The 12831-nt window shown below is 39.6% G+C and overlaps 1 protein-coding gene across 4 annotated transcripts in view; it reads left to right on the top strand.

Moving 5' to 3' along the window:
- slc4a4a (solute carrier family 4 member 4a) overlaps window positions 1-12831 on the top strand; it is an 88094-nt gene extending 75263 nt beyond the window's left edge. For 3 of the 4 annotated variants that reach the window (XM_085785910.1, XM_085785909.1, XM_085785908.1), the window contains 3 exons: window positions 940-1033; window positions 1586-1662; window positions 12578-12715. In XM_085785910.1, coding sequence (XP_085642036.1) covers window positions 940-1033; window positions 1586-1629 — 138 coding nt within the window. In that variant the 3' untranslated portion in view covers window positions 1630-1662; window positions 12578-12715. Of the gene's footprint in view, window positions 1-939; window positions 1034-1585; window positions 1663-12577 lie in introns of all 4 variants that reach the window. The other variant, XM_085785911.1, reaches the window with a different exon arrangement.

Raw genomic sequence — 12831 nt, 5'->3', positions numbered from 1 at the left:
TCTTGGAAAGATTTTGAGTTTTTTTTTATCAGCCAGACTATGACACAGTCTGGAGAGCCTTTAACCTCCAGTTTGTGAACCTCAGTATCAGTAAAGTGTGTGCGTGTGTGTGTGAATGAATGAATGAATGAATCTTTATTTTGGTGTCATGCCACCACTGTGGCCCATCCCATATGGGATTACAAGACACATTTAATGACGAATACAAAAAAAAAAGACTGGACAGTCATAAATAAAATATTAAATAAACAATTTAATCATCTGTATATCGCTCTTCGTCTCATTGCCCAGGCCTTTTCAAGAAATAAAGAAAATGCAAAATATTTTCAACTGAAAAAGATGTTTTAGCTTCTCAGCATCGTCCAACCACACACATTCGTTATTTGGATCTAACCTTACTAAACAATTTTTGTCGTTACAGTATGAAGTCATAGAAAGGACAGTAAAACACAAAATGACTTTCATTCTCCACCTCTTGGATGTCACATAAGTTACAAATTCTATCGTCTTCTGCTGTGCCAACATATCTGCCTGTCTCGATATGAAGACCAAGAATACCAGCTCTCAATTGAGCACACAGGGATCTTTTCTTTTTAGACAAATTATACAAAACATAATTTTCTGGGCCAAATACCTGTTTTATTTCACAGTAAGTACGCAGCTTTGGTTTACCCCAAATATCTAATGCCCATCTATCTTTACTTTGTTGGAAAATAATTTCTTTTAATACGTTAATCTCCACTTTCTCTTTGTTATAATAACGGTCTTCATATCCAGCTCTCAGCAAGATGTCATATATGTCACTCAAATATTTTTCTTGCAATCCTGTTACGATTTAATCCTAGTATCCTATTCCATAAAGGCACCATACGTACTGTACACTCCACCGTACCTCACTGGGTTCCCACTGTGTGTGTGTGTGTGTCCTCTCTCCAACAGTCTGACTATCCTTACAATGAGAATGTTCCCAGCATTAAAATCCCCATGGACATGATGGAGCAGGAGCCTTTCTTAGGTGATAAGGCCTGTGACAGTGAGTAGACTCCGCCCACCTGCAGAGCTGGAGGACAACTCTTCATCCTCCTCTTCCTCCTCCTCGTCCTCTTCCTCCTGCCTGACTCTCCGATAACTCTGCTGCATGTTTCTCTCACGTTGCATGTTTCTAACACCTTCTTGTTTTTCTTTCTGAACGTCCTTCATGACATTTTCCAGTTCCTGCACGGATCTAACTTCTTTCTTTTTCTTTTCTTTCCTCTAGTTTTTACTTTTTTTCTCCTCGTGTCAGTTTTTTTTCCTTTGAATCTTTTTTCTCTTCCGTTTCTGGTTTGATGGTTTGAATTTGCTTCTTTTTTCATGTTGTTGTGATTTCACAGTTTTTGGTTGATTTCCAAAAGCCGTTGATGCACCTGATATTTCAGCTTAATAATCTTTCTTCTGAGCTTCCTTCCTCCTTTTGTCTGTTTTCTTTTTCATTTGTCGTTTTATACTGTGTCTGTTTGCCTGGTCTTTTTACTGTGAAGCTTCACAACAATGCTGTAAAAACAGACTTTAATGAATTAATCTTTCTCTTCTTCTTCTTCCTCAGGAGACAAGTCCACTTCATTCCTTGACCGCCACACATCGTGCTGAGCAGCTTCGCTACTATAAGGCCAACTGCTTAAGGTAAGACGTGTGTGTGTGTGTGTGTGTGTGAGATGTGCAGACTGGAAGCTGACAGCCACAGATACAACTGGCACTGATTTCTTTTTTAACTTTATTCATGACCGTGGAATCAAAAGGTCGCAGAAGGTCAGGAGCAGAGCTAACTCGCTAACATATATACGGTGTACATTTTAGGACATCCTCAGGATCAGACTTCAGTGTCAGACCTCAGATGAAAAGGTATATGGTCTGAGGAAAACCTCTGTCATACTCGCACCAAACTTCATCAGGTCTTCATCACTAAGCCTTCAGAGTTAGACTGAACGGCATCGCACGTTACGCCGTCATTTATAAGCTCTCAGAATCATTCTCAACGGCATCGCACGTTACGCCGTCATTTATAAGCTCTCAGAATCAGCCTGAACGGCATCGCACGTTACGCCGTCATTTATAAGCTCTCAGAATCATTCTCAACGGCATCGCACGTTACGCCGTCATTTATAAGCTCTCAGAATCAGCCTGAACGGCATCGCACGTTACGCCGTCATTTATAAGCTCTCAGAATCATTCTCAACGGCATTGCACGTTACGCCGTCATTTATAAGCTCTCAGAATCATTCTCAACGGCATCGCACGTTACGCCGTCATTTATAAGCTCTCAGAATCATTCTCAACGGCATCGCACGTTACGCCGTCATTTATAAGCTCTCAGAATCATTCTCAACGGCATCGCACGTTACGCCGTCATTTATAAACTCTCAGAATCAGCCTGAACGGCATCATGAAAAAATATGTCACAGTGTGTATCAGGACAACAGCTGATTCGCCAGCAACGACGCTGAAGTTCGCTTCCAACACACACACACACACACACACACACACACACACACACACACACACACACACACACACACACACACACACACACACACACACACACACACACACACCTCGATTGCCTTCGTATTATCCTCGTCTTATTTTGAAAACCGGAAGTCATCTCGCTTGGTTCTAAACTAGCGCTAGCTTTGTCGGTGGACTCGGAGCATTCGCCGTAAGTTCTATGATACGGGCGCAGTTAAAATGTTTGTGCGGCTGGCTTGACTCCGCGAAGACGAACGACGGCTCATTTGACCGCAGTACATAGGCTAACAATAAATCATTGCAACAACTGAATGACTGGCCCCTTAGGGTTCACAGCATTCTCTGGCCATTTGTATCATTTTTGAGCTGCCTAAGTGAATTTCCCTTTAGTCTATCTATCAATCTAACTATCTATCTATCTATCTATCTGTCTATCTATCTATCTATCTATCTATCTCCATCCATCCATCCATCCACCGTTTGAATAAAAAATTAAACTGGAACAACAGTTATTTCAAAATATAAATTCTTTATTTGAAACTGCATCTTTTATATTCATGGATTGCAGTGACGTCACGTCGAAGTGACCCCTAATACATCCATGAGTGACCCATACATGTGTATGGAAGTGACCGCTGCCGTATTTGTGTCCAATTTGACACTTCTCATCATGAGAGCATGCAAACCGCAGGATGGAAATGACAGTTTCTTGACAAAATGACAGGGTTTTTCATAGGCTACATCCTGTCTCGGTTTATTTCTCCATAATAGACAAACTCTATATTATCCCAAGTAGGACACGATTCATGAGTGAATTAATTTCATCCCATCGCAGTTATCTGATGGTGAGAGAACTTTTACATTTTTTCTCAATTGCTTTGGTGCTTTTTTCACATCACTCTTAACATTTGCACAACAGTTAGTGCATTTCTCAAAACAATTATTACCAACTGCAAAACCTAAGTGGACAACCTGCAAAAGCGCATCACTTGGTACACTTGCTCAAAATGGATAGTCCATCCCTCAAAAGCAAGTAATTATGTCAGTGAAACTGTCAGTGTCGTCAAAATGAGAAGTCCTGACATCATCGTTTTTGAAGAAGACAGTCAAATGGCTTTGTCATGTTTTCATTATGGCACTTTATTCTCTATGTGTTTTTCAATCCAAAAAAAGATACTACCTGAAAATACTCAAGACAGCACCATACACTATACAGCCATGTGAAGTAGGTCTACAGTTACACATTAGGCTACTGGATGTAGTGGAGCTACTGAATGTTTCAAATTTTTACTGCATGCTCTTTGCAATTCTTATTTGTTCACAGCATTGTGCAAAGAGTAGGATTTTCATCTTTTAGGGAAATCTTTACTGTGTTTGCTGTAATACTAGCTACAGTAGGCTACAGTAAATCTGTTCTCTTGTGAAGCTGTAAGTCTAAATGTAAATCTAAAATATGATTGTCCCACTGTGGCTTACAGGACACAATGAGCAGTGCAGATTGTTTAGTGCTGAATTACCGTCCAATGCTATAGCTACCTGTTCTTCCTTATTGCAGATGAATAGTAATTTAATTTGCAGTGTTTCTCCCAACATTTACAATGAGTTTGACAGATTTTGAAAACTAGTTCAACAATTTTCTATGTAATGACTCAAGCAATGAAATGAGGACTATTAGCCTAGTTTTTTAGGGAAAGACTATTCAGCGTTCAAAAGTATAGTTCATTTTGACTGATGTTACACACTACTCCACTCCGTGTTTATTAACACAGCAATCTGAAAAACAAAACAACAGACACTTAATTGTGACTTGTAACATTTGTTGCCAAAGTAGCGCTGGACTTCCCTCATATCCTACTGGTTGCTACGACAACGGGGGCAGCCCGGCAGCAGCAACAAGAGCGACCATGTAACGTTTAGTACAATACGACACAACCAACACGATCCAACCGTCACGAAACAACCATGTAAACAACACAAACAACAGCGACTATGTCAGCACGTAAAGACGATACATTTACAACGTCGAGATATTGACGACATACCAACAACATACAACAACGCCCCGCCAAATGCAGCCACCGAACTCTCACTAACTATAACATTTCTAACACATAGTAAACACAACGAACAACACCGCGATTGAAGAGAAAATACAGAAAACAGAGAAAACATCTAGACATGGGTGCTTGTGTGGACTAACGTTAGACTCATCTGAAAAAAAAAACAACAACAGGCACTTAATTGTGGCTTGTAACATTAAGTTGCCAAAGTAGCGCTAGACTTCCCTCATATCCTACTGGTTGCTACGACAACGGGGGCCCACAGCAACCACCCATGGTTACCATGCGCCATCTACTGACGTAAGGTGGTAAACCAGGTCTGTCATTCCACACAAATACTGCAATCTATTAAAGGGATAGTTCAACATTTTGGCAAATTGGCCCATTGCCATAATCGCTATATGGCAAAACCGCTGAACGCAACGCGCATCAGCGGTTTTGTATGAATTTACCTCGAAAACGGCTCCGTTTCGTATCGTTCCGTCATTATCTCATAGCGTGGTGGTTGTGCAGGTCACAACTTGTCTACAAAAGCGCTGTGGAGTTTTGGGATGTTGAATTTGATGAGTTTAATGAGGGAAACCAAGAAATTCCGTTAGCCTCCATAGCGTAGCTCTGAGCAGCCAGCTGCTGCGCTCCGCCGTACTGAAAATGGCTTACACCTACAATTAAAGGTAATGAACCTACTGCTATGACTATAGCGATTATGGCAATGGGCCAATTTGCCAAAATGTTGAACTATCCCTTTAAAAATGTTCAGGGTGCCACACTGACATGACATTAACAAATGATAATGTTATAAGAATTTAATGAAAGAAACTTGTCCAAAAGCATTTGCTATTTGTTCAGAGGAAGGAGGAACTGCTACTATGATGTGAACAAATGACTAGGCTACATGTTGTGGAGGTTGAACTAATAGTTATGAGAACTTTCATTCTGATCTGAGAATAGCACCAAAGCGATTGGGGAAAAACTGTAGCCTATAACACTTAGGACATTACAAATGGCTTCAATGACTTCTTTGTTTGTTCAGTTTAAGTCATACGTTTCAGAGGAAAAAGTTAATGTCATTAAAAAAAAGGGATTTAACCCATAAGGACCCACGGTGACACGGGTGTCACACTGCCTTCAAGTGTCCTGGAAAGCCCCTTACACATATTTATGTTGAACTTTTAATTCATAAAGTCCCTAAGTGACATCTACTCAACATCCTGGTGCAGTCACATGACTCTCTGTGAATCTCTCTATCCATGACAACATTTCCAAGATGGTGGCCAGCAGAGTTGGCACATTTCACAGAGGCCGCTACTTTTAAAAAGCTTGCTTTCTGTCAATAAAATAAGCCACCACCCATTTCACAATGCAAATCCTTTTATAACATGTCCCTTGTTGTATTTAACCTGTTCTGACCTCATTTTTTGAAGAAACTCATATAAAACAACTTAAGAAAATATTGCTGTGACATATACGTCACATCGGGCCTTAGCCTTAAAAAAGTCAGGAAAAATACCATGTGACGCCTATGTCACAATGAGGAAAATGGGAAAGAACTGCTCAATTAAATTAGGTGATTCAGGTATTTTGAATTAATATACTCTATGTTGTTCAATTTAAAACATAATTTAAAAATGTTAACATAAAAATAATGTCAAATTCAATCAATATTTAATAAAATGATATATCAGTCCGGAAATTGAACCACAGATTTAGCAGAGACACTCTTCTCAGTAAATGAACAAGATTTTAGTATCCCATGCTGGTCCCATATTAATGTAATTATGCTTTTTTGCTGTATTTTCTGTAACAAAATAGGATACAGTGTTCAGGATGTACTGACGATCATCAGACGTGCAATAGATGTTGTATACAGAACAACAAATACAGCAAAGAAGAATGAGAGTTTACATAAGAAAATATTAGGAAACAAATAAGAAAAGTTAACACAGTCAAACAGTCATGAACCAGGTTTGAGACAAGGGTTCTGGACTGCTGTACTGATGGGAGAGAGGGTCCCATGTGGTGCATTGTGAGAGAAGGACGTTTTACCCAGCTCAGTTCTGACGAATGGAATATGACCCAACTATCAGTTCTGTGAGTGGGTACCAATGTTTTGTGATTTCATAGTTAACAGAGATGATAAATAAAGAGACAACAACTGTGACAGGGCTTTAAAAATGGATAAAAACCAATGCTGTTGTCCCCTTACTGTCAGACATGACCAGCCGACATTTTGATAAAGAGTGCCGTGATGGGTATTATATGAATCATTGGAAATGAAATGTAAGGCTGAGTGGTAAACAGCATCCAGGGGAATCAAAGTGGAACTAGCAGCTCTTCCATAGATGTCATCTCCATAGTCTAAAACAGAGAAAAAAATAGTGTCTCCAATTTTTTTCCTGTGGTGAGTAGGAAAACGGTGCTTATTTCTGTATAGAAAGCCAAGTATTGTTCTTAGTTTAGCAATGAGGGTGGTGATATGGTGCTTAAAATTAAGACAACTGTCCATCCAGATGCCAAGGTATTTGTAGTTGGAAAGAAAATTGTGGTTGCACAGCTTTTAAGGCTTCAGTAACTGGTTAAAGCCTTCAATATGAGGCAATATTCGCATTTCTATAGTGTTTGCCCTTTTTTGTTGTGAAACTTGTCTTAAAAAGGTGTTAATAGTAACCAGCAAATTTGTAATTTTGATATATGTTATGGAAATGCAAATAAAAGGTCAAATTTGTGTTACAGAGCAAAAGAAAATGTTAAGCCCATTTATTTTCAAGTGAAAATTTAAGATACCAAAAACGCCCGATGTGACATATATGCAACATTCCAGATCTCTGACAATAGGTGGCGCTATTTCAAAAAAAACTTCAAAAATGTGTTCCATGCATTCCACTTGGTCTGTGTTTCACCCCACTTAATTTTCCTTCAAGGATAAATGGGTCTGGGTTCTTATGGGTTAATGTGTTTAAATTTGTGTTTTTATGCTGTTTCATTGAAATAAGTTAGAAGTAGGCTACAAGCCAAATTACAGTACCGCCATCTACTGGCCGATTTTGGTGCAGCGGCTAGGATTTAATATTGAATGAAACCTTTATGCAGCAATCACAAATAATCTATCATTTTATTGTCATTGCAACAATTTCTCAACTTTCGCCACCAGGCCCCAGGGGGTTCCTGCACGTGTGTGCTGAAGGTGACAGGTTAACTTGACAGTACAGTAGTTCTGTTTGTTTATCATGTCAGTTTTGTGTGTTTGTTGGGATTAAGAACATAATTCCCTGGTGATAGGCATGCTGAAAAGAAAAAAAGAGAGAGAGACGCGCCTGGGTATTGCAGCTGTAAAAAAAAAAAAAAAAAGAAGAAGAAAGAAAAGAAATATGATGTGTCGGAATGGCGGTACCAAAAAGTGTGGGATTACCGGCATGTCTAGATAGAGGGATGTCGATATAGTGGGATGTCTAAATAGAAACATAGCGGAGTAGCGGGATGTCTGAGTACCGGGCGGACCCCCCCTCGGTTTATACGTTGATATAGATGGATTATTTGTTTACCAACACGGCGGATTCGCGCTTCAGACTGCAGAAAGAATGGAGCTTAAACAACAGCGGTGACGAGGTGCTGACATAGCCAACAGCATTTTGCCAATATTTTAGAGACCCCCCCCCAAATTTCACAAATTATGTGTTCAGGGGATCTTAGACCCCCCTGGCCTCCCCGTAGTTCGCACTCTGCACACACACACACACACACACACACACAGACCCTCTCTTGTCACACTCGCGCCATCCAACCATGTCAGTCAGAAAATTCCACAATATCTCGGGCTGCGTAGGTCTGGACCATCCATCCCTACTGTTATGAGTGCTGGATTCTGATTTATTTTGCATTTGATGCGGCCTCTTTTAAGTTGCATGTTCTGTCACTGCTGCAAATTTCTATTAAACTGTGCGTAATCGCGCGTAATCCTCGCCGGTGAAACACTTCGTCCATTTATGGATAAATTAGTGGAAATTAGTTAGTAGCCAACATTAACTGAGAGTTATAATAATAATCATTAAAAAAACGACATCAACATACATACACAACATTACATATGTTGAAAATAGTGTACTGTAGGCTATGGCATTGTGTGTGCCTTACAGTTTTATCAATGAATCTACACTCACTAGCCTATATGTCGGCCCGCTTCAAAACTCATTCCTGTGTGTGTGTGTGTGTGTGTGTGTGTGTGTGTGTGTGTGTGTGTGTGTGTGTGTGTGTGTGTGTGTGTGTGTGTGTGTGTGTGTGTTGGAAGCGAACTTCAGCGTCGTTGCTGGCGAATCAGCTGCTGTCCTGATACACACTGTGACATATTTTTTCATGATGCCGTTCAGGCTGATTCTGAGAGCTTATAAATGACGGCGTAACGTGCGATGCCGTTGAGAATGATTCTGAGAGCTTATAAATGACGGCGTAACGTGCGATGCCGTTGAGAATGATTCTGAGAGCTTATAAATGACGGCGTAACGTGCGATGCCGTTCAGGCTGATTCTGAGAGCTTATAAATGACGGCGTAACGTGCGATGCCGTTCAGGCTGATTCTGAGAGCTTATAAATGACGGCGTAACGTGCGATGCCGTTCAGGCTGATTCTGAGAGCTTATAAATGACGGCGTAACGTGCGATGCCGTTCAGTCTAACTCTGAAGGCTTAGTGATGAAGACCTGATGAAGTTTGGTGCGAGTATGACAGAGGTTTTCCTCAGACCATATACCTTTTCATCTGAGGTCTGACACTGAAGTCTGATCCTGAGGATGTCCTAAAATGTACACCGTACATATAATGTAAAGTCTGAACTTTAAAGGTCAGTTAGGCTAATTAGCTTAGCTGTGGGTAAACTGAACATTTTTTTTCAGTGGTGAGCACAGGATAGATAGATAGATAGATAGATAGATAGATAGATAGATAGATAGATAGATAGATATAAAACATAGATATTGCATTGTTATTAACGTCTGTTTGTCCTTAAAGGAATATTCCAGCGTAACTTTAACCCCACACCGAGTAAGACCCCCCCTCGAGAGATCAAGTTTGCTGACCGCCTGCTTCTCTAGTTGTAGCAACTTCAGCAAAGACCGCACTATAGCAATACGCCGCAATCAAAAAAGCCACTTATAGCCACAAATAATGCTCAGAACAGCACCAAACTTCATCACCAGTACAAACAGGGTCCCAGCCCATAATACAAAGCATCAAACATCCTGCGAGCTTTGCCTGATTTCTACTGAAAAGAAACAAAAACACAACTCACCCACTCTCCTCCAGCCGCTTGCTACTAATGCAGAAGCCCTGACAGGTCGATTACCGAATGCAGGGTTAGGGTACACACTATTAAGCATTAGTTAAGCATTAAGTACTGAATTCATCATTTATAACACATGAATACTCATTAGTATGTAGTTTATAAACTACTAACTCATCATTGATAAGCACTAACTGTATTTATAAACTACATAGTAATGAGTATTCATGTGTTATAAATGAAGAATTCAGTATTTATTAATGCTTATAAAGTGTTACCCATCAGTAACAAGAATAAAAACTGTTCTGGTGTCTGGTATTTATAAATTACATACTAATACATGGTATTTATAAATTACTTTCTAATAGATACTAATTAGTGTCAATGTAGGACAAATTCTTTATAAATGATTGATAAACTTATCATCAGTAGTGTGCAGTTGTAATATAGAGTTCATTCATTCAGACAAAAACATTTGTGGTAGTATTACTGGTCTAGAAATAGCTTTTGTTTCTGTGTTGACCTCGTTACCTCTGCGTGACGGACTCACACTGCGCTTCTCTGAAATGAGCTTTAGAGGAAACAATCGGTCTCAACGGGGCAGAACGAGCCTCGTTTATTGGGCAAATATTTACAGCGACTGTTCCCGATGCTCAACAAGGAGATTAACGTTCCTCCATCAAGCCCAACGACCGCTCATCGCGACCCGGGATCCGCCGGGGTCGCGTTTCATTCCTCACCCCGTGTGACCCCCTCGATTGTCGTAACAGTGACGACCAAAGAGGATTACTAAGCGCTCGGGACAATGTGTGAAAAGCAGCTGTGATCACAGGAGGACATCTGTGATGTCAACAAACAACCGTTTTATTCCGTCACTGGGCTCCGGCTTCACTTCCTGTGATTCAGCCCCTGAGCTCTTAACCAGAATCCTTCAGCTGTTTCAAGTATAAAAGATGTTTTTTTTTTTCTTTAATGGAAACAGGCAAAAGCATACACATTGTATACACTGACAATACACTGACCAAAACAGACAAACAGAAAACAAAGGACAGAACAAACCTGACGACATAATAAAACAAGACCAAAACGGGACAGAAAAGTAAAAAAACAAACAGCAAAAACAAAAAGGGATGTAAACTACTTACTGTAATATACATTTACTCAAACTTAAGTTTTTCCCATTTTTTGTTGCATGCATTTCCACCTTATCTTGATTTGTTGCGATTTAATTGAGTTTTTTCCAAAAGAAATAAAAACATTTTTGAACTTGGTTTATTTTAGGAATGAAGTGCGTCGCCAATTTATTTTGGAAAAAGATGGGTTTTTTTTTTGTTCTTTTAGTTTTTTTAGGATGGAGAAATGATGTTGTCTTGTTTTTCTGACAGGAAAATTCAAATATATTCAGAAACACGTACTTCCTGTTACTTCAGACGTGTTTCAGTGGTTTGGACACTAGAGTCAGTGACACTGCTCTGGTAGTGATGACACTATGCCCCCCCTCTCTCACACACACACACACACACACCACCCTCCCCTCTAAAAAAACACTAATCCCGTCCCACTAAGACTGAAGCCGAATTGCTTTGAGCTCAGATGACCTCGGCAACCATCAAACATCAAAACCACGAGGTCTTCTTTCTGCAGCAGACAAACCAAAACTTGACATGTACAGCTGCAATAATTAGTCAGTCAATGGGTCAATATATCGACTCAAAATTAATAAGTAGCAGTCTAACCATTATAATCTAATAATGTAATGTAAAAATTATAGTTTTAGTCCGTTTTTTAAGCAGAAAAGTTAAAAATCTTGTGAGAATCTGAAGCCTGTCATTGTGAGGACAGTTGATGATGTCACGTCTACGGACATCTTTCACTATTTTCTGACATTTTATCAGATAAAACAGCCAGATCAATGAAGAATGACATGAATTGTAACCTACCTCTTTTTTTTTTAAATCAGTTCTGATCACTTTTTAAATATATTTGTGACTTTTGAGTAGACTTCAGACTTTCAATTTCTTCATATTAATCTTCAACAATTCAAGTAATTTCCAACTATTTCATACAGCCTCCTTCTTACATGTTTTAGTTTTACTCTTCAGATATTGTTTCATCTTTTCGACATTGATTCAACAATTTCTTCACTTAATTCAGCATAGTTTCAACAATTTATTCAGCTCATTCAGCTTCCAGCTTTCAGCATTCACACGTATTTCCTTCAGGAAATGCATTCTCTAGTTATAATTAAGCAATACATCACGACAGGCCGTGGTATAATGAGCATAAACCACGGACTGGAGTGATATATTGCTTTTATAAAACGGTTACCAATAATGACAATATGAAAGAGGAATACACAATCAATTTCATGTAGTTTATTCAACCAGAAATACATATTATTCAATAAAAAAGCCCCACTGTGAAAAGAATAGTCCCACCTCTCCAGATGTTAGCTCCAAGTTAGCTCTGCATCTCGTCTTTTCCTCCACTTTTTAAGTCACTGCTCAATCCCCTCTACCATTGTTAACCCTCCCCGGAGGTGAAAGTTCACCTTAAACATGTGAATTCAACTACTTTGGTCCATTTTTTAACATCGTAAAAACATCAACGCGGAGTGATAGCCTATGCTGTGATAAGGCTTTAGAATAGTAGCTGTGGTATATACTCATTATACCATGGTTAACAACCAATCAGATCGCCGGATTTCTCCATCCTAACAGTAAATGTGTTTTTTGTTTCAGCCCTGAGATGAGTCCGCTGAAGCCTGTGCCTCAGATTAGAATAGACATGGACCCAGACGATGAAGATTCGTTCTACTGGAGGAGCAGAGGATCTGAAACGTCTCTGTAGAGCAGCACTGAACCAACGTCGGGCCAAAACCTGCAGCGCCCTCAACACAACACAACACAACACAAAACAAAACACAACACAACTCTATCTCTGTTCTACTGACTTTAAATTCTTCTTTTTAACTCAAGAATCTCCTCTGTGATTT

This window comes from Trachurus japonicus, chromosome 9 (assembly GCF_045865225.1).
Source record: "Trachurus japonicus isolate A0001 chromosome 9, Traja_1.0".
Lineage (NCBI taxonomy): Eukaryota > Metazoa > Chordata > Actinopteri > Carangiformes > Carangidae > Trachurus > Trachurus japonicus.
The sequence above is the reverse complement of the archived record's forward strand: the minus strand, read 5'-3'. Positions and strand labels throughout refer to the sequence as shown.